Raw genomic sequence first — 26198 nt, forward strand, 5'->3', positions numbered from 1 at the left:
AAGAAGAAGAAGAAGAAGAAGAAGAAGAAGAAGAAGAAGAAGAAGAAACGAAAGAACAAACAAACAAAAAAAACAACAACCCAAAGTAAAAGCCGTCAGTTCAGAGCCCATCTTTTTCTATTTTCTATTTCTATTTTGCTTTTTCTATTAGATAAGCCTTCTGTCCCGGGGCTTCTCAGATAAAATGATTGGGCACTAAGTGGGCACTTGTAAAGCCACATTCCGAATGGCACCTGCTGGCAGCTGTGAAAGAAGTGTATGAGTTTGACCTCACAGTTGCAAGCAGCTTTATTTCAGAGAACTATTTTGAGAATCATCTCATTTTCAGCAACACCCTTTGAAGTGGCAAAAGTCGAAGGTGGGTGACAATGGCCGACAACCTCAACAGCAACAGCTCACAAGCACTGCTGGTCCTGACCACACACACACACACACACACACACACACACACACACACACACCAACATTATAGCTCACAAAGACAAGGCGCTGGATCCCCTATCAGAGATGTATTTGCTCATGATGGAATAGTGGCTGCTGCATCCCCTAGCATCCATTGCTCCTCTTCTGCTTCTGATATGCACCCACCCAAAAGTTTTGAGTCTGCACAACAAATTTGCAACATTTTGTCACTGGGCTGAATTTTGTGCTCACTTGTAGGAAGGCAGGGTTTACTCCGGAAGTCACACTTCGCCTTAGGAATTGCTAGGAACTGTGATTTGAAATAATGTTATGAGCCATTTGTTCCACTTTACTTTAGGTTCTGTAGTTCCAGAAGCAATTTTGAAGTGCTACCACATTTATCTAACATACCAGGTACTTCTGTGTTTTCTTTCCTTCTGCTTTCTCTTAAGTTTACTTAGACTGTTTGAAGCCGTGAGAAGCTTTGCAGAATTCGACCTTGTATTTATCATGCTATATCCAGTCTGGGTTTTGATGATGCTCTCACATGGTACTTGGTCTTTGGAGACCCATATATCTAGATTTAAATCTTCATTTCTCTACATTCTAGTTGAATAAACTTTGGCATATCATTGCATATCTCTGTCCTCATTTTCTTTTGCTTTCAAAATTGTGGTAATAACATCTATTTTAAGATGAACATGGTGGCACATGCCCATAATCCCAGTACTCAAAAGTTGAGGCAGGAGAATCACTGCAAGTTTAAGGCTAGCCTGGGCTAAACAGTTATGTTCAAGCCCAGACTGGGCTGCAAAGTAAGATTCTGTCTCTAAAAAAGAGCAAATTAGAAAATGTATTCTACAGAGTATAGTTATGAGATAATTGTGATAAGCAGAGTATACAGCAAACCATCAATTAAGTACAGACTTTAAAATTCATAATTTATAATTAAATCTGATCAAGGTTTTTATGAAAAAAAAAAAAAAACCATTCTGTTTGTGATGGTTAATATTGTCAACAGATGTGGATTTGCCTAGGAGCCAAACTCCTGGCATGGCCGTGAGGGAGTTTCTAGCGAGGCTGACTGAGGTGGGAAGGCCCGACCTGAAGGCAGGCAGCACCACTCTGTGGGCTGTGGCCTTTGCTTGAATAAAGAGCATGTTGGCCATCACCAGCATTCATCTCTCTCTGCTTCATGATGTGTCTGCCTTAAGCCCAAGCACCGTGGCGTGCCACCAAGGCAGACTAATCCGTTTGCACGGAGCCAGCTTTCTTAAGTAGCAATTGTCAGATATTTTTGTCACAGCGGTGAGACAGGTAACAAACAGAAAATGGCAGATGAGATTACCTGCAGTGGATGATCATGGGCCCTTTGCTCTTGGTGGCTTGCTGTCGGACCATGTGTACAAACTGCAGGATGCTCTCAGCAGCATTTGCTGGAGGCACTCCGTGATCGGGCCAGGCTGTGTAGTTAAAGTGCATCACGTCCTGTGCCTCATCGGCCTGTAGGGGAGAAGTGCCAAAGACTGCGTCACCTCATCTGCACTTAGCCTGACCCGAGGTACCACTGAAGAGCACGGTGGTAATACATTCTACTCCTTATCATCACCTTCCCCTTTCCATCTCTGAGCACCTGCCAGGCACTAATCAGGCCCTGAAAAGAAAGGTTAATTTGTGATTGTATAAGGCCTCAAAAGGTGGACCCATAGGTTAACCCGTATCTATTAGCTAGTAGCAGAGAATCAGAGCTTATTCAGACTCCTTGCTTGACATCCGGGTTCTGCCATATAGAAGCTGCCTCTGCCCTGGCCAGTGCATTTTTGGATGCTACTGTTGGTGTCCTACTTAGAGCTCTCTGCCAGCCCAGGGTATCACTTTCCCTGCTAGTAGAACTACTGGCTCCTCATCCAGAGACATCCTCTAAACTATGAACCTTCCTGGAAAATACTCGAGAGGTCACTTTCATGTGCCAAAAGAGCCCGATAACTGTTGTTATCATGTGAAAGTCATCTCTGCTCAGACTGGGCCAGCACCACAAGGCCATTCATGCCCCAGCACTCTCAGGGGTTCTGACTGAAGTCCGACTCTAGCTGGGCTCACAGCTGTATATGGCACCTTCTTTGACCCCTTGCATATTTACCAAGACTATACTCTTCAGAAACAAAAGGCGTTTCTTCTGAGAAACCCTCCTCTGAGTTCTGATACTAGGAAACCTGATGCAAGACAGACTCACTGGGTTTCCGACGTCTTGTATTTAAGAAGGGTCCCTGGTGTCAGTCCTGGGTTCACCAAGCACATGACGTGAGTACTGGACTGTGTAACCATTACCACCACTCCCATCTGCTCACTCATTTATCTGCTTTGTTCTAGGGACCTCTGGCAAGCCAGTCTGTATGTTAAGCCTATTCCCATTGGCCCATGCACCAAGTTTATCTTTAAGCCATATAAACAGCCATCAAAACAGGGATCCTTCGCGATCAACTTCATTTAGTCTCCAATAAGTTAGAAGAAAGATTTGTTCTCTTGTTAATAACTATGAGGCTGGTTCCCAAATCAGGCTTGCCTCAAGTATCTGGTTCAACCATCACCCTTCAAACTCACAAAAACCCTACAATCCACTTGGTGAATAGAACATTCTAGCAAAACATTGGAAAGTTTGGAGCTCAAGTTTATATTCAGGTAGCAAAAAGTAATGAATTACAAAGAGCAAATCCGAGCAGTCTTAAGCAGAATTTGCATCTATATAAGTAGACTTTATTATAAATAATACGTGCAGATATATAGTAAGATTTCTAGAGACAACAATGCCATCACTTCACCTATAACCACTGCCCCTTTGGCACCTAAGATTATATGCAGAATGAGATATCCAGAGGCTCTTGTTTCGGGCACACAGCACACAGGCTGTGAAGACTCTGGTTCTCCTTACTGCTATCCTCAAGGAAGATGTCAGTGAAGTAACCCATCCCTAATAAACCGTGCAGAAGGACAAGTATTCAGCACCATGGGTGTTCAAAGTTAGTCACCAGATAGCTTGGCTTCTCTAGAAAGGCTCACGAAACATGCCAGCTCTGTTCACATGCTGAGCATGATATTGTCCCCTCCTTCATGTTCCACTGCAGCCAATCTGAAGATGCAGTCAGCTAAAAAGTCCGAGCGGCTGTAAAATGAGGAAAGCGACTAGACTGTCTGTCACTGCTCTCTCACAGCTCCGAGGCAGCGCCATGGAACTGGCAACAGGCTTTCCAGTGGATAGCAAGGCTCAGAGGCCACAGGAATAAATAACTTGTTGATATTCATTCAACTATTCACCAAGTGCTGGGCAGTGGCAGGGTGGTGTTGCAGTCTTTTTCCTTGTTTCAATGAGAAAGCCCCCCTGTTGGATCTGACTCGGTGACCCTAAATTCTTTTACTCTGATTTATGTGTTTACATCTTGTTGGGAAGACACTTGAGAGCCTTACACATGTCAATATGGAACAAAGAAAGAAGGATGGGTATAGACAAAAACTTGAGGGGAAAATATTGCTTAGTACAGATCAATGTTGTTTGACCAGTTTAGACTCTGAAGGCTCACAGCCAAATGAGGGCACCAGATGCTTGTAAGCTCTGAACTGCCTGATAGGCAAACTGTTGTTTACTGCTTTATTTCTGCTGTTGAAACTCTTCACATGTTTGTCTTTGAAAAATGGGCCATCATTTAAGACCAAGGACAAGAAGCATAGTATTGATCACATGATGGGCTATGTAAATCTTTCCTCTAGAGAGAGTAGGCTTGAGAACAGTTTGTACAGTTTTTTTTTTCTTGCTCCCAGATTCAAACCTCGGGAAGATTTGTTCTCTATTCTTTAGTAATTTGCATTGGCTTTCTTGCTCAAACAGCACAGTAAGCAAACTCGGTTTAAATGGAATGAAGACTGTGAAATATCACCTCTGGTAGAAAGTCTTGTATAGTGCTTTATTAGTTTTGAAATAGCTCATCCTCAGATCCGTTCATTCCAGGGGTCAGAGCACTTGCTGGTGAAACTGGCAGTAACCGATGGGGGGAAGAGATGAAGGAAGAAAGCTATACTGGCAGCGTGCTTCGACGGAGCACCATGTGGGGCAGGCAGGAAGGAGCTCAAAGTCTCCAAGAAGGGACAGCCTGATAAAGGAGTGATGCTGCATTGGAGGAGCCCGCGTGGGGAACCAGGAAGAGCTGGGCGGTCAACAGGGTGGAAGAGCTGTGACAGCCTCTCACACACTCTCTGGGAGTGTGCACCTCAGGGGAAGCTGCTGTTCACAGTTAGTAGTTAAGAACAGATTTATTTCTTGTAAGTACCAGTAAGTGGGTAGTTAACCGAGGGCTTAGTTGTTATCGTGATGGGTGATCTCCGTTTACATGATGACTCAGCACACATTTTCTAGAAAGGGAGATAGGTGTTTTAGAGTTTCTCAGTATTGTAGCCATGCACATTCCATGGGGTCATAGACATTACATCGTGAGTAAATGTGATCCAACAAAAAACTAGGAACACTATAATTTGAATTTCACATAATCGATATATAATAGTTCATGTGAAAGAAGCTTTAATTTTTTTTTCTTGGAGATCTGGATGTCATTGTATAATCAAGGCTAACCTCATACTGCCGATTCTCCTGCCTCAGCCTCCTAAGTGCTAGACGATTGGTACGCGCCACCATGTCTATGATGACCAATGTGTTATGAAATATCATCTAACTTTTTCACAGTCCTTACAGTTCATTTTCGTGAAGAAGGAACTCGGGGATTTGCATGTGCCTTCCAGCCGCTAGGCTGTTTGGCTACATCTCCATTTCTTCCAATATTTGAAAGCAGAGAAAGCACTCTTGGCTGATGGGGACTTTACAAAACGGAGTGGGTGAAGTTGGCTGTTCCACAGAAGCCAGGATTCCCTCTTTGGCTCAGAATCAGGGGCTGTTTCTATGCAAGAAAGAGCAAGGCAAGAGGGCCTTCCAGTTTTGTCCTTAATAGATAGCCATTCTAAGGGGACTAGGCTGGTAGAAACTGTATCATATGGGATGTTTATATATAAACAGCAAATTGGAGGACCAGCTGACTGAAGTGAGCACTGGAGCTTAGCTTAGCGCGGACATGATCAGCCATGCTTGAAGACTGGTCCACAGAAATGGAAGCAAGGCAAGGAAAACAGATCTTTCTGGAACTGTACATAACTTGAAGAACCATGATTAAGGAGATCTAGACACTGACACTCAGAACAAAATTTTAACGAGGACATCTCGGTTCCAACATTTGATTTGAAATGTACCCAGGTCTCCCACCTCTTGCTGTCACTCTTATCGGATTAATTCTAGTGATGAGAACACCTCTCTCTCTGGTTGTGATTGGCAGCCCTGAACAGGTTTGAGATGCATCAATGTAGCCTTCTCTTTCATTGCCTCTGGCCTTTGAAGACAACAGTGCCTCCAAACTACCCTTGACAAAAATAGGGGAAACTATACTAAAAGTCAGATCTTTTCATCTCTTGCATAAAGGAGCATGGCAGAGCCTGAATAGCTCATGATCTCCTGGCGTGTGTGTGTGTGTGTGTGTGTGTGTGTGTGTGTGTGTGTGATTGATAAGACGTAGGGCTAGAAGCTCTACCCTTCCTCAATCTGTTTGAAACTTACGTAAGTGATCCGGAAGCGTCTGCTGGCCCAGTCGTCCCGTTCTTCCTCAGAGATCATCTCCACAGTGATGTCTCCATACGCAATGGGTTCTTCTGTGAATGGCCAGTAATGGTCACATTTTACCTGAGGCAAAAACAACAGGGTTTAAAAACAAACAAACAGACAGACAGACAAACAAACAAACAAACAAACAAAAGACTCCAGGGAAGAAACAGAGTCTGTGCTCACTGAGGGGCAGCAACGATCCTCATTTCAGAAGAAACAAGCAGCCCTGAGGAGAGGGTGGAAACTAAACAAGTCTGGTCGCTCCTCTGACAGTGGACACACATCCAGGGCTGTGAAAGGGGCAGGCGCGGCCTCCACAGCCACATAGATACACACCCTCCTTTTCTCGTTGCATTGCGTGAGCATGACAATGATAGGAGACTTCTGCTGCAGGACCATCTTCCAGAAATCGTTCCTGGTTTCCGGCAGTGGCCCCTGGGTGGCGATGTACTCCTGGGGTGAGTTGTATCCCTGGAAGATGCGTGACACAGTTAACACTTCACCAGCCGCCCGCTGTTGGTCAATGTGAGGGCAACTGACATGCTGCTGATGACAAAGCTGGCAAAGGATCACACATCTATATAACACTTCCTTTCCCCTTGTCACGAAAGGGGTAATCAGAGCCATTACGCTGTCTGCTGTGATTTTAAGCTCCGAGTTTCAGAAGCCTATCAAATTACGCCCACACCTTTTTATGACGACCACAATCTTTACCGCTGCTTTAAATTCACAGGTGCTCAGCTGTAGCCCTTTGGATCTGGCCGCTAAACACAAAGGAGAGGTGCTTGTGGGTCGTGACCTTCCTGTGGGCCTTTCCCCGCTGTGGTTCGACGCTTCTCAACCTATGGGTCGTGACCCCCTGACCCTCTCACAGGGGTTGCATATCACATATTCTGTGTATCACACACTTACATTACGATTTCTAACAGTGGCAAAGTTAGCATTATGAAGTAGCAATGAAATAATTTCATAGTTGAGGGGCCCCACAACTTGAGGAACCGTATTAAAGGGTTGCAGCGTTAGGAAGGTGGAGAACTGCTGGGTCCCATATTCTGAATAGGAACAACAGAAAGCGCTCACTGCTCCTGGGGCTCAGTTGTTGGGTGGCGGTAGCTGCCACTTCTCCATCTCACACACCCACACCGCCCTTGTGGTCTTCCACTGCCTGACCTGAGCGGTTTGGAGCTTTGGATGCCTGCTTTATTAGTATTTCTACTTACAGGAATATAGTTGGCGTTAATGTAGTCTGCCCCTTCTTCTTCATTCATGGAGACCAGTCTCACTCGGCTGAAGTCATCTGTGAAGAACAAGGAAAAAAGACAGATTGAAAAATCAGAATGAGAGGAAAAATTATCCTGACAGTCTCTATCAAATACCATATTAAACCAAAGGCTGAGGAAGGTGGTAGTCTACAGTAATCTACGTTTCTTCTTTAGATAAAACATGACTGTTTTGCAGCCACTGTTCCTCGGCTCTTCCACCTCTGGAAGAATCATCTGCAGGTGCTTCAGGCAGGAACTGAACTATCTTTGTGACCATATGGAAAGATATAGTATGTAGCGTAAATTTATAATTCCCATCTCCCAGGGACTTTCAGAGTCCATTACCTTACGCAGAGAATGAAAGAAGCATGGGCCCTTTGAAATTATTATTATACCTATTAGTTTAATTTTTGTTGCTGGATGTGGAATTTAATGTCGTGTGTGTGTGTGTGTGTGTATGTGTGTGTGTGTGTGTGCTCAGCTGTGTGTGTATTAAGAAATGACTACTAGAGTTAGGCAAACACGCATGTCTGCCATCTCACACTGTTACTTGATAAAAGTGTGTAGAGCCCACTCTGTTCTAAAACTCCCAGTGTATCACAATGTCATTAGCTGTAATCCTCACAGTGTGTTTAGACCCCCTAGTCGTGTTCACCTCTACAAAACTAAAGTGTTGTCCTCTCAACCTGTGCATCCCCACCCCCAATTCCTGTTTTCCTCTGTTGTGTCTTACGGTATCATTGCTGAACTCTTTGATTTCAGCTTCCTAATCGTGGTAATTTTTTTCCTATTCTTTTCCTTTACTTTATTCTGAATTATATTGTTAACTTCTTTTCAGAATTTTCTATGTGTTGTTGAGTTTCATAAAGAAAGTCTCTTCTTGACAGTACCAAGGGGTCAACTGGACTCCCTCTCAAATCCATGGCCTCTTTTTCTTTGACTACTATATACATTGTGACATATATAAACATATAAACACAACCTGCTCGGTTTCTTTAGTGTTGCTTGTATGTACATGACTTCAGGCCTGAGCACTCGGAATTGCATTAACATTTAGGGAGCTCATCCCTGGGGAAGACCAATCCTCCCTTTTTCAGCAGCCATGAGCAGCCCATCGTTCTTTGTCTGCTGGGAGAATCTCTGAGGCTCTCCCTTCTATGAGAGCACGTCCATCTGTGTTGTCCTCTTTCATGTCTTATTTAGGTATCCATATTCACTCATATCCAGGATCTGGTACTACTCAATGATGGTGCGGCTATGAACCTCAGCGAACCATTACTAGAGCAGACTAATCCCTAACTGTACTCTAAATATCTGCACTTGCATCGCAGATGAGTGTAGTTCCTACAATCCATCAAAGAAGCTTCCCTTTGCAGCAGCCAGAAATCTACAGCTGGAGCCCCAGCGGACACATCTACAATATAACTCCTGCGCCTATTGCAAGAAACATTGTGGAAGAAGGGACAGGAAGATTGTAAGAGCCAGAGGAACAGGAAGTCCGCTGGTGTCTCCTCAAAACGAGAGGGAAACTTTATTCAAGCTACCATAGGAATGTAACTGTCTAAAGAAGACAGGAAAGAGGACAACACAGATGGACGTGCTCTCATAGAAGGGAGAGCCTCATAGATTCTCCCAGAAGACAAAGAATGATGGGCTGCTCATGGCTGCTGAAAAAGGGAGGATTGGTCTTCCCCAGGGATGAGCTCCCTAACTGTTAATGCAATTCCGAGTGCTCAGGCCTGAAGTCATGTGCATACAAGCAACACTAAAGAAACCGAGCAGGTTGTGTTTCTCTATTTAAACATGTAACAACAACAACAATAATAAAAGAGGCCATGAATTTGAGAGGGAGTGAGGGGTCAGTTGGGAAAAGTTGGAGGGAGGAGAGGGGGAAAGGCAAAGGTAATTATATTTGTTATTAGTAGTAGCAGTACTTAGTTTTTTGAGACAGAGTTTCTCTGTGTAGCCTTGGCTGTCTTTGACTCCCTTTGTAGACCAGGCTGGCCTCGCACTCACAGTGATCTGCTTGCTTCTACCTCCCTGAGTGCTGGGATTAAAGGCGTGTGCCACCATGTCTGGCTGTAATTGTATTTTAATTTAAAAAAAATGAAGAAAATTGCTTTCAACTATATGATATATTGTGATCATATTCTCCCTGTTACTTTCCACTTTCCCCCTTTGCCTGCTTTGTTGATTTTTGTTTATTTTGATTTTTATTTATTACTTTTTATTTGCTTTTGAGAAAGAGGGGATGTGAAGTCTGGTAGGTGGGGAGGTAAGGAAGCTGTAGGCAAAGAATATGATCAAAATATATTGTAAGAAAAAAATTAAAATAAAAACATGTCTAAACTACTGAAAAGTATTGTCTTTAAAGTGGACATATTTTGTTGACTCCTAACTTAACTAAATTTTAGTGAATGTGTCGATTAGAGAAAGGCTGTTTAGGGGGGATTTTTAATCAGAAAAAAAGTGAATTTCGACCCCTTATAGGTGTGAACTGTTATTACTACAATTCTACCTGATTTTACCAAGAAACCACATGGAGAGTAGTGATGTCTTTGTGGAATCTTTGCTTTCCCTCCTTCTGTTTTTTCAAGCCTGCCCTGAGGGTAACAGAGGTGGAAAAATCAGTCTATATTGCAGTCACTATGACAGTCCCATGCACACTTTTTATTATCTCTCTCTTGAATGCTGCTTTTTATTGCAGAGGGCTAAGCATGAGCTTAACTCTCCAGGTGTGAGGGGAAGGCGTTAGTCCACATGGTGCACTCTGCCTTAGCCCCCTTCACTCTCAGTGAATTCACAGAAAACATTTCACAAGAGCACAGATTATTTGATTCCAGTCGGGTAAGCTCCTCTCGTCCCCCAAGGGTCAATGCTTAGTCCCTTCTGCCCAGATGCAATTTATGTGAAAGCAGGGTAATGAAATCTCCCTCCACAGGGTAAGATCAATGCACTAGCCAGGTCCAGGAAGCCTCAGCCATGGCCCTGCAATTCATGCCACACCTGAATCCCTGGGAAAGAGTGAAACTGATTAAGCTGCAGTAGCAAAGCTTTGACCTTGAAAAGACAGGGTTGGGGTCAGGAGTGTTGACCAACTCACATGGCAGGATGTTTGTGTAACGGTTTTTACACCGGTTCAGAGGGAGATCTGCAGCAAAGTGCGGAATATCCAGCCCAATCAACTTCAGCTCCTGCAGATAAGAGAGAGGAGGCTTGAGGTTTCTGTACACAGTGGGGATTGGACGGCTTACAGCTCACCTTGAGCTCTGTTCATGGATAAACCTCAACGTGCCCTTGGTTAGCTGATGATGCAGCAGTTCCCTTTAAGGGCAAAATGTACTTGTCTGCTCCATCCTTGTCAGCTCGCTCTAGTCAGTGGCTTGGGGTGGAACTCAGGTGAAATCGGAAGTTCACTACGATTCGGTTAGTTTGCTCTCTTCTCCTGTCCTCTACCACTAGCCAGAAAGAGTTCATGGCCAGGAAAGCTGCCAAAGCCAGGATGAGGAGACAACCGTCTTCGGACCCTCGGGTGAAACCACATAACTGTGAGTGTGAAAAACAAGGCCTTGCAGACCCTCAGATTTTAAGGTTGTTTGCTAGCATGGCTGCAGTGGAGCGCTGTCCAATATGTGATCTAAACAGCCTGAGCGTCTCACAGATCATTCAGAGAAGCGAGACTTTTGTGGAAGATGTGGTGTGGGGGCTTGGGAACGGAAACACTTTCCAGGCATAAGCTAAGGACAACAGCTCACAATAAGTCATTCACATAAACTTTTCCTCTACTATGGGGAAATGCAGGTATCTTTTTTCTCTTAGACACCAAGCCTGAAAGAAGCAGTAAAAGGGAGAAGGTGGGAAAAACAGCAGGAAGCAGTGTCCACGCTGTAACAGTTTCTGAATATCTGGAGATGGACCCTGAAGAAGAAAGATGAATCGGTAGTGTTGAGGCAAGCCCTAGAATGGACATCTAGGGCATCTGGACATCTAGCACACTGGACATCTGCTGACCTCTTAGTTGTCCTGTCCATCCTTTACTGCAAGATGCACTGATATTTTTCATATAAGCAGGCAGCTAAGGCCTTTTAACGAGTAAGTGATTTGAAGAGGCGTTTCAGCCGTTTATCCCCGTGTCTTATAAGAAATAAGGAGCTTGCATAGTTCCAGCTCACCTAGCTTCCCTCTGCTACTGCTACGGCAGTTTCTGGGTTTGCACTGTGTAGGACTAAATCAGCTCATCTAGCCATATCCTGAAACATTTTTGAGATGCATTTTCCTTTTGAAGTTTTAAGACTTGTTTAACAGACTCTAAGAAGATGTAAACAAACAAACAAACAAACAAAAATTCCATTTGGTCAAGTTTTGAAAATTTAGTTTAGAGTCACAAATGTAATTTATTCCAATTGTTTAAGTGGTCTCGGCTAATTATATTGTATCTGCTATTTTATACTTAAAAACAAACACTAAGAATATCATTTCATAGAGGAAATATACAAATTTGAACATCTTGGAATTATTTTATGACAGTTCTTTCTTAGAATGACCAACCGATTTCAAAATAATCTGTATTGATGTTTTCATATCCAAAGCAACTTGAGGAGAAAAGGGTTTACTTGGCCTACCTGTTCAGATCACACAGTCCATGGAAGAATGCTGGTTCCTATTGTTATTGTTTTAATTGTGTATGTGTGTGTCCATATAACTGAATGCCCTGTGAGTGTGTGTGCCCTGGAGACCCTCAGTATTTGGCTTTACTCATGTAGTGTGCATCATTTATAAACTTCTTGAGGCAGCTGAGAAATGGGTTGCCATACATTTTGCTTACACTTAGGAGTGCTCAGCATTTTTGCATGTGTATTTGTGAGGTGTGCATGCCTGTGTATTTGTGTGTTGGCATGTATGTGGGTGTGCCTGGGCAGGGAGGCTGAGGACATGGGTGGCCTCCCGAAATGGCTCCTCACTTCATTTGCTGAGTCCGGGTCTCCTACAGAGCCAATTGGCTAGGGTAGCTTGCCAGTTTCCCCCTGAAGCCCCTTGTGTCTGCCTCCTGAGTGCTGTAATCACAGGTCACCATTCTTGCAAGGCCACTGTCCCTGCTCTTGATCTGAAACCTGAAGTGCTGGCACTTTAACCACGTAATCTCTCCCTAGCCCCAAAGGGTGCAGCAAAGCACACGCGTCTCAGGCGCCAACTCTTTTCTCAGTTGTTCCTTTAAGGAGGCCAAAGCTGGAAGATCACTTGTAGAGAGGAATTTTGGGATCTCGGATAGATTTTTAAGGGAAGAAACCTTTGACGATATTCCAGGCAATTAAGCAGAGAAGTCCTCACATTTTTTTTTTTTGCGTCTTGATTCAAGCATTCTTCACAAAGCACGTGCTTCGGGAATCAAGCTTTTGGTTGTGGATCTCCTTCATGCTGGAGGTCTTCGCCATCAACTGGTCCTGGCATGCACAATTACCATCAACATGGATGAAACAACCTCAGCGGTCCAGGTTTTTCTCTCTTGTTGATGCTTCGCCATGTTTGGCTTCTCAAGATGAAGAATCTTACACGATTTGGAGTGTGTGGTAGACAATCATAAAGATAAACCGGCAGGTTGGTGTCTCAGCACAAATTTACATTTTTCCCCCTCATTTAAGATAACACCTTTGTACCAGCTCACTTAAAGCGGAAAGTTGCAGTTGTAATTGTGTAAGTTTCTCATCAACGCTCTCCTGTGACTTACTATATTACTCTGGTGAGACATGAAAAAAACCCTCTAGTTTTGGAAAACAACTTAAATTAGCATTATTTTTAAGGCTAATTAGAGCAAACACAAACTTATTGAAATGATGTTTTTATTTCTTCTATTGACGTAAATATTTTATAAGTGGGCTTTCTTTAGAAAAAACCATAAAGGTTAATTTGTCAAAAAAAAAAAAAAACAACTCATTTGTCAAAATACCTCTCTTAGTTCTGCATGTACTTATAAACTGTAGGTCTTTTGAAATCGGCTCAAATCCCCTCAACATAAGCTTAATTATCCTCAAACAAATCTATTAATTTCTCCGTTCTTTTTCTGGCTTGTAGTGCTATCAACTAGAATGGTTAAACTCAATAAATGCAAATGCTGCCTTATGAACAGCAATTGTGAAGCATTTGGTGCTGGTGTGGTTGTTTGTTTTTGGTTGGCTTGGCTCTGTAATGACTCCTTTCTTTGCCATTGTGTGGATAGAGTCACAACTCTCTTCAGCTTCCTGCCCTCTGTTTGGGCATAGACTAAAAAGCCGCTGGAAAAGGCCTCAGGTTCAAAAAAAAAAACCTTAGAAGCAGGCTGGAGCCGAAGAGCTGGCAGTGAATGTGGAAACTCACTCTCTGAGAGACCTGTAATCCACTGTTGCCTTCCGGGTTGAAAGTGCCCGAAGTTGGTAAGGGCTGCTTAATTGGCGGAACTCCATAAATGTAAATTAGCCAAGTTGAATGGCAGCGGAGGAGCCGGAGCTGCGTGTGCACTCAGGCAGCTTTGTGGGCTTTGTAATTTAGCTTGTCACCGAGTGGAAAATCAAACAAGTTTTCCGTTCAGTAACTCTGCGGTTATTTTCTCTGCAACCATATGGAAACACCAGAGGCTTAAATCTTCATTAAGATAAAGTGTAGGGGTGATGGGCTGAAGCCACATAAATTATTTTTGAATTTCTGTTTGCCTGTTCTGCTTCTAATATAATCAATCATAGTTTTTACTCACTGGAGACATCCCCATGGATAGAACGGGGTTCACCAAGGCATTGTGTCCACATCGGAACTTGTGAATATGACCCTTTCCTAAAAGCTTGCAGGGACAAGTCACTGTCTTGGTTACCAGATCAGAAGCCATGTAAAGGCTGAGACAGAGTCCGGCTTGTTGCAGCTGCCAGTCAAAGAACACTTGGGGCCTCTGGAAACTGAGGCAGGTACAGAAGTATTCGCCCTCTACAGCCTCCAGAGCGGGAGTGGTTCTCATGACTCCTTATTTCACCTCCTGAATCTGACAGCTTGGAGACTAAAAGTCAGTTGCTTTAAGTCAGGAACACTGTGATGACTTGCTAGGGCCCTGATGTCACCGATCGCAGTGACAATCCATATTGGGCCAGTGACTGTTGAAGCATCTAAATCCAGAGAAAGAAAACACAAACATGTACAGTGTTTGTGTGTGTGTATGTGTATGTGTATGTGTATGTGTATGTGTATGTGTGTGTGCTGCCATAACTCAACACCGCGGAGTTGTGGTCTTAACCAAAGGATGTTATTATTTTTCATAGTCATGGGGGCTGAAAAGCCCCAAACGGAGGCGCCAACATTGTAGATTTTTTCTTGTTTATCTTTGGCTTGTCAGCAGCTGCCAGCTCTGTGTACTCCCACGTCTTATCACTGTGAAGCTCCGGGGAGGAGGGAGGGCTAACTCACCAGTTTCTCATATCGTAAAGACACTCATCTCACCACTAGACCCCCAGCTCCACGACTCTGTCTATCCTAATTATCTCCACAGGGCCCCTTCAAACAGTATCGATGAGGCTAGGCCTCCAGCACGGATTGAAGAACACAGTCAGCCTGTCTTCATCTCAAGCAAGCACCAGCTGTGTTCTGCTCTTGGAGCTAGCAGCATTGTCACCGAATGACAGTGTTTAGTGTTTGCCTTGGAACACACTGGGCCTTAGAGGCAAGTGATCTGGGTCAATAGACCATGTGTCCACAGGGTGAAAAAAAAGGGGAGGGAAAAACAGAGGTCCTATCTACAGCATAGGCATAATACAATAGCATTGGTTATCTTTAGGTGACCATCTTGGAAGACGAAAAGAGGGGAGGTTCTAGTCTAGTGTGGCTGCCTCCTGGGGCTGCCGGGACAGGGTGCCACAAGCATGGTAACAACACCAAATACATTGTTTCATAGCTCTGGAATCTACAAGTCTGAAACCAGGCTATCAGCAGGACCACATTCCCTGTGTGATGGCTGTGGTGGGAATTTTTCATTGCCTTTCTTTAGCTTCTAATGGGACATTCACCTACAGCTGTGCATAGTATGACCTCTTGACTTTTGACCTTTTTAACTATCTCCATCTGTTACTGTCTGGCTTGTAATTGACATATCACCCTGTGAAAGGGAGATGTTAGCACCTCAGGAGATGTGGGAGGACGCAATTCAATCCATCACATACACACACACCTCAGGGAAAGAGTGTGATGATGGTTAGACTTTGATGGGTGGGTAACGGAAGGGTAGAAGGAAAAGAAATCAACCCCAGGGAAGTCTACAGTAGCTCTCAAGGACATGGAGGCCAAGATGAAATTCATCAGGGACAGCACATGGACCAAGACCACACTGCTTGGATGGCCTCTTGGAGACAGATTAAATATCTGGGAGAGAAGGAATAAGAGGAGAGAAAAGTCAAGACTAGATCTTTGCACCCAAAACCTGGTGGGCATATCTGAAGTGACAAGTTCCAATGACAACTGCAGGTACTCTTCCAGGGAACGAGCTGAGATGGCACAACTATTGAAAAGAAACGTTCGCCTCTTGTTCAACATGCAGCATGTTACATGGTTTTCTGTTCATCTTAGGAGCCAGGTTTCTGAACAGAGAGTGTGGGAGCTTTTACCCGTGTTGTAGTTAATCACAAATGTCAGAAATTCATGGGAAAGCAAGGAGTACACGAAATGGCTCATAACTGGCCCCACCTCAAGCTCTGAAGTGCTCAGAAATGAAGCATTTGAAATGAAGCCGTCCCCTTTCCTTAAGAAAGGATGTGTATTTCTCTCAGAAGAGTAATCAGCCTTTTCCACAGTTCCCAAATCAGATACTGAGTAAAAAGGGAATTTATTCAGTGAATAGGAAGTAGAACTCATAAAGCTTCATGTATGACTTATAGCTGTATTGGTAATATATGTAAATGGAGACATTATCTTCAATTTGCATAATGATTACAAATGATGCAATTTCTCCATGCATGTTTGATCTTTCAATGTCAATATCGAAATGAATTCCAGTTGTGCAAGCATTTATATGAGCAGAACAAATAAACACCTAGCTACTAGTTTAGCTAGATTCAGCTTATTCAGGTCTTAATGCCTTCTCAAGGTACTGTTAGAACTGGAAACAGTTTTTCCTTTTATGTTTCAGTAATTACGAATACAAAACATTAGCAAATCTGCTATGTGAAGTTCAGGCGTAGCCACAGAAAGCAGCCACTGGGGACAATGATCCCTGAAAACAGCAAAGAAATCATACTAAGCCGGGGACAATGTGGGACAATGTGAAGATCTGCGAATTGACCAGAAGCTGTTAGGGATAAAGGAAGTGCAACCATTGTGGGATCTGGGCCCAGCAAGCGCCAGTCCAAGACCTAGAGCGTAAGCGTGTGACATGCTGGTCGCAGCGCTTCCCACTGGCTCATGTTCACGCATCCAGGGTGGTGGCAAGCACATTACACAGCCAACTTATAATGCTCTAGGAATAAGGATGTGTGGAAATGCTTACTAACAGTAACAGCCCTAAACATTCCTTCAAAGCCCCACACTATGGCTGCAATTATGTGCCCACTTGGCTAAGCGGCAGTGCCCAGTTGTTTGGCCCCATAGCAAACTAGAGCTTGCTATGAAGTTGGTAAAACGTGATGAAGTCAGTGGACTTGGAGTAGATGACTGTTTGTACATGAATTGAAGTAAGAGGGAAGGCAGCTCCCTCGTGGAGGATGGAATTCTGCTACCTCCTGCCTTCAGATTCAGGGCTGCAACCTCAGCTGTTCTGTGGTTCAGCCTGCCCCGAGGACTAGACTTTCTAGTCTTCATAAACTAGCTTGTTAGGGCAAACCTCTCTCTCTCTCCAATCCTGCTGGCTCTGTGCACACATCCCGTTGGGATCACAAAGCCTGCTGCACGGGCTCCACAGGAAGCTCAGTGTTTCCGTGGGAGTACAGCTAGCTGAGGAAAACTCCTAACTGCACGCCTTGAGAAAGATTCAACTCCTAACCGCTATTGTAGCCTCCACCGGGTGCACTAATGAAAGCCACTCCCATACACCGCCACACTCCTTGGGGACTGGCGAGCTCTTGCTCAGTGGGGGAACCACTCATCTCGTTCAACTGACCTATCTTTTAAGTAAGAGAAAGTCAGGTTCGGAAAAGTGTGACCCCAAATATTGACTTATTAGTAGCCAAGTAAATAAATAGAAATCCTTAAATACAAACACCAATGTTATGAACTAAATTAAATGTTCATTCATACGTTGAACGTGTCAAGCCAACCACATGATAAATTGACCATTTAGCATGTATGACGTACAATTCTGCTTTACGTATCTCTATGGAATTTGAAGCTAGCACAGAAATTGCTTATTGTTTGGCTTTCTCAGTCCCCCATCTTTGTTCAGAAATGTGGCTGTCCTTCACTTAGGGTAATTTAGTCACGGTAGCTTGTTTGGCAGCCCTCCTGCAACTCTTCCTTCTTTCATTGTGCTCAGAATGGGCACCACGACTCAGGCTGTCTAGACAAAATTCCCTTGTGAATTGTCAAAGCACGTATGATCAATAGGATGCTATGTGGAAGGAGATAGGAGGAGAGGATAGGAGGAAGGAAAAGGAGGGGAAGGGAGAGGAGGAAGGCATGTTGGAGACTGAGTCTTCTACCAAGACAAAGAAGTTGCCTTGCAGTGAAAAATAGCGAAGTCAAGACCAGAGGAGAACAGAAGTAGGAAATGAAGGGTCCTTATCAGGGGGTCTGGCTCCAGCTTCCAGCCATTCCTGAGACCCACCCAAGGTTTAGCTACTCAACCCTTCCTTTGATCACATGAGATACATTAATATCTTTTCAATAAAGCCCTCTTGACTTAGGTGAAAGCTGGTAAGAATTGTGTTTCCTTTGCAATAAAATCATTCCTTTTCTTTTCAAACAAAAACATGACGCTGAACTTCTAAGCAACTATATAATTGTGCAACACAGTAATATTTACACTCTGGTGTAACTATCGATCACATAAACTGAGTGTCCTCAGCAGGGGTCATGACCCTTAGCTGTGCCACCAACAGAATCTGTGCTGGTATGATGAAGAATGCCCCCCCCCCCCAGAGGGGTGTGAGTTTGAGCATGTGGTTCCCAGTTGGTGGTGATGTTTAAGAGGGAATGTCAGGAAGACGAGCTTTGCTGGAAGATGGATATCCCCAGCGATGGGCTTGGAGACTGTACAGCCTGGTCCCTCATCCTTTCTCTCTCTGTTTCCTGGCTGCCAAGCCAACTTCACGTTCCTGCTACCATGCCTTTGCCACCAGGATGGACTCTTTCATTTCACAACTGTGTGTGAAAAACCCTTTCCTTCCCAACTTGCTTTTTGTCAGAGTATTTTTTTTTTTTTAATCATAGTAACAGAAAAGGAATCGCAGCATCTAATCTTGGTGAAATTTAGAAACTGCTTTTACTCAGGTTGGAGGTGTTGGCTGCACCATCTTACTCTCCACCACTATGGTCATCCAGCTACTTGTTTTTAAAAATAATTTCAGCATAAACACACACACACACACACACACACACACACACACACAATTTACTACCTGAAAAAAAATTAAACATTTTTTAAAGATTCTTTTCACCCTTAAACTCTCTGAAAGAACGTCCACACCCAGACTTTGGATGAGATAAAACCATGGGAAGGAGAATTTGGTAAAGCGAAAACTACGAAATTGAAAAGGATCACATCTTCCGGTTTATTCCGCATCACGGACCAGTGCGGCTGCTGTGGCACCTAAAGCGCGTGAGCTTCCGTGAGCCGTGAGCCACGGTGAAGCACAGCGAGGACCCAATCTGTTCTGCCCACGAGCGTGCGGGCACGTGGTCTCACAGCCAGGGTGTGCTTCGAGGGATGATGTCCTTTGTCTACACAAACCGTGAGCAACTCTCTCTCCCCGGGTTTCCAAACGCGAAGAAGAAGTGTTCAGCCTTGTTGCTTAGAATTCTAGCTTAGTGAGAGCCCTGCCCTTGGCGCCACACACCCAGGGGACACAAGGGTTGGGTGCCCGACACTCACCCTGACTCTGCAGTCTACCATCCACGTCATCTGAAAACTCCAAAGTCCCTGGAAGGTAAGTAGGTTCAATGCCAGGCATCGTTTTGCTTTTAAGCCTACCTGCTCTTGACAATGCTTAAATTTTCAAAGATGGCGCCTCCTGGTCCCATCTACCTACCTTTGAACTCGGTTCTGTTCTTTTCCTCCTGGATTTGAGCTCTCTGGGTTTTCACCTTGTAGCCAACGGTAGAGGTCCCTCGATCTGGCCACCCTGAGGTCACCAGCCTTCCTCTCTTAGCAGTGTATCAATCACATGCTTCATTTACCCAGTGAGCAAGGAAATGGGCCCAGTGTAAACCTGGCCATTCCCACACCCTGTCAATCAAAGAAGGGAGAAAACGCCTCACCACTCACCTCAAACTGAAGAGAGAATTTATAGTCAGAGTCCTTGGCCATGTCCTTGATGTAAGAATCAAAGTCGTCCAGCTGAACTGGGCTTTGTCAAACACAAAGAAAGGGTGCTTTAAAATCAACATAACAGGCAGTATATTGATTAACACCACACTTGTGTTCTTTCCTTGGCAAGAAAATTGCCTTACTTTTCTAGGGTGAACACTCACTGTTACTACGTTCTTCAAGGTTGTCAGTTGGCAATCTAATTTTAGAAAAAGTTTATACACACACACACTAAACTTTCTAGACTCTAAGAATTAAAAGGTGAACTGTAGATACAGAAGTCTCTAGGCCCTAGAGAATTTAATTTAGCAAAAAAACAAATTGCATTACCTACACACTTGTGTGTGTGTGTGTGTGTATAAAATCTCACATAATGTATATGTGTGTGTATTTGTGTGTTGAAGGTATGTCTGTTGAAATACACATACAAGTGGTTAACAGTCATACTCATGACTTAACAGTTCACAAGGTAAGGAGCACAGGCTAGCTAATTACCTTTCCTATTTTTCATGAAGGATTTCAGAGATGGCTTATTCAAGTATTGATTTTAGCATCAGTTAGAGCGATAACCTTTCTCTGGAATGAATGTAGAATTTTAAAACATAAAATGACCAGAACAGTTTCTTTTTATCTTTTTGTACATATTAGAAGGGCATATGTTTGGCATATCACATGGCCTCTCGCAAGCTTTCTGTAAGTCTAACAGTCCATCTTTTATAAGGTTTCATATGGTGAGGACTGATGTTTTTCCCTGACTTGGGTTCTGTGATAAGCATCTCTAGTGGTCTGTCCATCTATGTGTGTAAACAACACGTGCTGTGCTTTTCAACACACACCTGCCTCTTCTTTTTGTTCTAGGTGGCTGAACTTGGCACAGCCTTGAGTTAACAGAGAGTGGAATATCAGGTCAGGGGATATCCAGATCAGTCTGGCCTGAGGGTATGCGTGTGGGGAGTTGTCTTGAAAGCTGGTTACCTAGACCCCTGTGAGTAGCCCAGCGACTCTCTAGGTTCTGTGAGTTCTCTGGGCAGGTGATTCTGGTCCGCACAAGAAAGTTAGCTAAGCACGAGGCACAGCAAGCCAGCAAGGAGTGTCCATCCAGGTTGTCTGCTTCAAGTTCGTTTTATGTTTTGTTCTGTTTTTCAAATGGGGTCTCTTTATGTATCCCTGACTGCCTTTGACGAGGTTGACCTAGAACTCAGAGAGCCTCCTGCCTCTGCCTTTGTCTCCTGAGTGCTGGGATTAAAACTGCATCTGGCTCTTGCTTGAGTTCTTGCTCTGACTTCCCTCAGGACGTGCTGTGACCCTTAAGGTGAAATAAACCCTTCCCCTTCTTAGGTTATTTTGGTCACACTGTTATGATCACAGGTCTCAGTCTGGAGAGGCACTATGACGAAGCTCTCTAAGTGAAGCGGTCCTACAAACTTACTTAGTCAGTTTCCTCTTCTTTAAGCCATTTTTACTCCTGAAAATTGAAAAAAAATGCACTTATCATGATAAAAAGTTATTCATATGATTACACTTTAAAGAGCTTTAATTTTTCTCATTAAGCAACCCTTTATTTTTTTTTTATTAAATGTTGATGATTTGTTAAATTAGTCTTTCATCAGTAAAAAGATAACAATTTCTGATTCATCCTAAGAAAGTCTATTAGGTCACAAGAACACACCTGCATTTTCTATTTCCCAGTAGCTGAAAACTTAGTTCTGGAAATACAGTTGCTGAATCCTGGCTATTACTTTACTAGGATGTTTTATTAGTAACGGAAACGTCCACTTCCTGATTTCTATAGACAAGAAACAGGAGTCTGGGAATAAAGCACAAATGCCAGGGAGGTGGACGGCTGCATTCTTAATCATGGACGACCTGGCCTGTCCTCTTCTCAGGTGGTGTGAACTGTGTGACCGCTGTGGGTATGTGGCTTTCACAATTCTCCTATTTACTTATGATTTTAATAAACACGAAGAAACAAATCTGCCACATGTTTCCTCTTAACTAATTAATAACCCATAAACTCAAACACAGAAGTGTGAATGTGTGCTTTGGTTAATTACATTTAGAGTGATTGCTGTCATCAGCCGGCGAAAGAATCAAGTTGCGTCCCCTCGCACTATGATGGAGGTTATCTGAGGTACTTTGCTGCTGTATTTTATCATCTGTACAAGTGGCATGCGTGTGAGTGAAACGATAGTAAACATTGCTCTGACCGTATCACAGGTCTTTACACATTTTAACGAAGGCAAGCTTTAAAAACTGAATGTCAATAGAAAACAACCAGTTATAGATATAAGTACCTGCTTGTACCCAGTTACCTATTTGCACACTGCCATGTCCGGAAAGCTTTAAAAACAATGAAGCAGCACTTCCCCACCCTTCCCCCGAACCTGGCGAATGACCATTTCTCACATGGTGTGCTGGGTCCTTGTTACTACCCCCCCCCCGCTAGACACCTTGTTACCCCCCTCCCCCCACTGTGCCCTCCAGGCTGAGCACAGCCGGTGGATGCCCTAGTGGGTGGTCAGTGAATGCTTATCAAGTTGAATTGAGGGAGAATAAATTCGTGTTATCCTCACACTTTCACGTAGTGAGTCATTATGCAAATTACACGTCCTGTCTTCCTTTCTACTGCATGACGGTTTTCTGTACTGCCTGCAAGCAGAAGCAGGGCAGTCTGGGAATGGAGGGCTATACAGAAGGGAAGGAGGAAAGATGTGGGTTGCATGTGCTAGGCAAGGCAAGCGTGCTCAGAGCGCGTGGTATGCTTGAGGGGAATATTTTCACGAGGGCCGGGAGCTGGCACAGCTAGCAGAGGGGCTTTCGGACAAGCCTGCGAGGTCAAGTCCTGCCCTCCGAACTCAGGGTGGAAGGGGAGAACTGAAAGCTGTCCTCTGACCTCCACGTGTTCACTGTGGTGTGAAGCTGCAATCGTAACACACTCACGCACACACATGTACACCATACCAAACAGACACACACACACACACACCTCACTGTGTTCAATGAATGCACACCAGTAAAATGCAAGATTATACTATTCTCAAACTGACTAAAGCATAACAATCACTTGATCCTTGACATGGGCTTGTGAGGTCTGGTTGAGGAAGCTTGTGAATGGAGAGGAGGCAGTAAGGTCGGGAGATAGAGGGAAGCATCCAGAGTGGCCTGCGGAGTTTCGGGATTTGGACAGTTTTTATTTCTTTCTACTTCCACAGGAAGATGCACCATGCTCCTTTCCTGCTTGCTCCTTGCTCCCCTGGCCTCATCTTCTTTGTCTTTTATTCATAGACTTTAGAATAAATACAGCTCTACATCTATCACTGATGTCAGACATAGCTGAATCACTCAGGATTCTGGAACCTAGAGAAAGCTCCCGGGTTTTCCCTGGTTCAGTTCTCATGGAAGGACACTCATTTTAGGAAGGCTGCACAGCCAATGACGTCAGCGCCGTAAGGAAGCAGAAGGCCAGGGCAGGTGGCTGCAGCTCTGCTAGGATCTGGAGACTGAGAGTGAACAAGGACTGCTTTCCCATCCAGACTGTAAAAAGAATCCAAAACAGGGGTGTGTGTGAAAGAGAGAGGCTGGATACATCTCTGCTGAAATAGTGAGCTGCTACTACGCCATAGCTGGGGGGGGGGGGGGGCAGATTCATGGAGGACAGATGTATGTGTCCTCCTTCTAATCCCAGTTGATACCGAGTGAACTTTACCGATGTAAAATTCCACTGTGTACTTTGCATCGTGCACTGTGGCCATGAGGGCATGCCTATATGACTTTCGGCCACTCTTGATGTTCTGTTTAGATTCTGCTGAATCCAGAGTGTCCCCCTATGTGAAGGCTGTGGAATATGCCAAGACTGACTGATGACAGACGACGGCTGCGTGGACACATCCTTCCACGTTTCCGAGTGTTGTGCCAAATGCACTGCTACAATGAGTGGGGGTGAAGAATTCATTTATAAATGCTTAGGGTGAGGCTTGACCAGTGATTTACACTGTGCATGATGAAACAAGCTAGCGTGCACACAGAGCAGTAAAAGAACTGAGCAAAGTTGAAGGCCTTACTTTATAAGTGATAAAGATTACACCAACAACCAAATGAACATCAGCCATCAGATATGCAGACAGGCCGGCAGACAGACAGACAGGCAGACACACACACACACACACACACACACACACACACACACACAAACACCCATACACACACATATGAGACATACACAGAGAAAGAGAGACAGACAGAGAGACACACAGAGAGAAGCATGCACATTTTATTTTTTTCCCTTTTCATTTATGTAGGACAAAGTTAAACTCCTCAGGGACTTAGAGAAATTAAGGTGATTTTTCCCCCCTAAGTTCTTTAGGGCCACAGCAGTCTGAGAAAAGCAACCACATTGCAGTCTGATCCTCAAAAGGGTCCAAGGCAATGATGACAGAGGTCTGGATAGATGGAGTAAAATAGAATACAGACCCCTAGAGTCCCCAGCTTCATAAGTGCGGCTGTCTCACATGCCCAACAAAGGCCATCGTAAAATCTGAAAAAGGGCCTTTTGGGTGGTACCCTACTCCAAACGGCACGGAACAACCATGTGTATGCTTGAACGCTGTAGCTAAATGTCATCACCCCGTGCTGAATGCCAACTGTTTAGGAGCTAGAGCAGAAGTGCCAACGTTTGAGGATGGCACGCAGGTGGCTACAGGAGAGAAAAGAAACAGCAGTGAATCTAGGTCAGAGCAGGAGACAGACATCTTTAGAAAGAGTCAGGCTCCAAGACCACTGAAGTCAGGAATCCTCCCAGAAGCCAGCCTGACAGGCCACTAGCGCCATTGGCAGATGCTGTCACCTGGGAAGGACTAGGTGATACTGTCTGACGGGCTTTCTCCATTTCCTCTCAGACTCATAGAGGCATCTGAGGGTGGTAGCAAATCAATAGAAACGCATCTCAATAGAAATTGCTGGGCTGTCCACCCCGTTTGCCTTTCTGAAAGAAGATTGAGCATCTTACCTTAAGTCCTCCTTCTTGATTAGCTTCCTAAGGTGTACAGATTTTAGTATGATTATCCTATATTGTATGTCTGATATTATAAGTCAGTATATATATATAGCCAAACCTTGGGCAGAGTGCAGATAACCTTATGAAAGAAGGGTTGAGATAGAAAGGCCTGGAGGGGACATCAGCTCCACAAAGAGAGCAACAGAACCAAAAAATCTGGGCACAGGGGTTTTTTGTGAGACTGATACTCCAAACAAGAACCATGCATGGAGATAACCTAGAACCCCTGCACAGATGTAGCCCATGGCAGCTCAGTGTACAAGAGGGTTCCCCAATAATAGGAACAAGACATCTCTGACATGAATACATGGGCTGGCTCTTTGATCACTCCCCCATGAGCGGGGAGTAGCCTTACCAGTCTACTAAGGTAGACAATGAAGCCAGTCCTGATGAGACCTGATAGACTAGGGTCAGGTGGAAGGGGAGGAGGACCTCCCTATGAGTGAACTAGGGGAGGGGCATAGGAGAAGAAGAGGGAGGGAGGATGGGATTGGGGGAAGATGGGAAGGGGGCTACAGCTGGGATACAAAGTGAATAATCTGTAATTAATAAAAATAAAATAAAAATTAAAAAAAGAAATTGCTCACCTCTGGAGGAAGTTGCCTGTTGGAGTGTAACTCTGCTGTTTGGGGCAGTTGTTTAAAGATGAAATATGAAGACAAACGCAAGCAGAGGGAGGGATTCGTAGATCAAACAGTGGAGAAGGTGAGCTGTTTTCTTCTGGTTGGGATGTGTGAGGGTTTTAAAGTGTGACAAGAAACTGGCCTCTTATCTTGAACAGTCTCTTCTCACCTTGAGGTAGCTATTTACAGCCTCAGGATGGTCTTCCATAAACAGCGGGCACCTCGCCCCTCTTAACTAGGGTTTCACACCATTTGATCAATACTGCCCACAATGGACCTTGAAGGGGGCTGGCCAACTATCTGTCCATTAGAGGGTCATTAAGGAAGACACACCAGTCCGGAACCATAGAAAATGAGAAGATCTGAGGGACTGAGCTGGGAAAGGGATAGAGCACTGTGCACGGCTTTCTTTTGTTTGAACCGAATCCTGAGGTGGACACTGGTCACTCTCTGCATGCTAAGGGTGGGTGGGATTCCTGAGGATGATGAGCAGGTGCTCAGCTGAAAGGCAGTGCAGGCTTTGAAGGTCAGGGTGGAATTAACATGCACTATTCATGCTCAGGGACCATTTGATGCTACATACAGTTCACACTGCATTGACGATGGCGAAGTTGTAAGCTGAAAAGTCATGTCAGCCATGGTAATGACAGTGAACGCAGTGAAGGTTGCTAGAGTGAGATATGGTTGACCTTGTTTATAAGAA

The 26198-nt window shown here is 44.3% G+C and overlaps 1 protein-coding gene across 3 annotated transcripts in view; it reads right to left on the minus strand.

Moving 5' to 3' along the window:
• The window catches only part of Ptpro (protein tyrosine phosphatase receptor type O), a 198680-nt gene that overhangs the window by 9810 nt on the left and 162672 nt on the right, over positions 1 to 26198 (minus strand). For all 3 annotated transcript variants that reach the window (XM_055610517.1, XM_055610509.1, XM_055610527.1), the window contains 7 exons: positions 21249 to 21284; positions 19778 to 19859; positions 10460 to 10550; positions 7315 to 7391; positions 6431 to 6565; positions 6050 to 6172; positions 1751 to 1905 (listed from right to left, as the gene is read on the minus strand). In XM_055610517.1, the coding sequence (XP_055466492.1) occupies positions 1751 to 1905; positions 6050 to 6172; positions 6431 to 6565; positions 7315 to 7391; positions 10460 to 10550; positions 19778 to 19859; positions 21249 to 21284 (699 nt within the window). The remainder of the gene's footprint in view (positions 1 to 1750; positions 1906 to 6049; positions 6173 to 6430; positions 6566 to 7314; positions 7392 to 10459; positions 10551 to 19777; positions 19860 to 21248; positions 21285 to 26198) is intronic.

The sequence above is a fragment of the Psammomys obesus genome, unplaced genomic scaffold (genome assembly GCF_907164565.1).
Source record: "Psammomys obesus unplaced genomic scaffold, mPsaObe1.curated_primary_1811, whole genome shotgun sequence".
Classification (NCBI taxonomy): domain Eukaryota; kingdom Metazoa; phylum Chordata; class Mammalia; order Rodentia; family Muridae; genus Psammomys; species Psammomys obesus.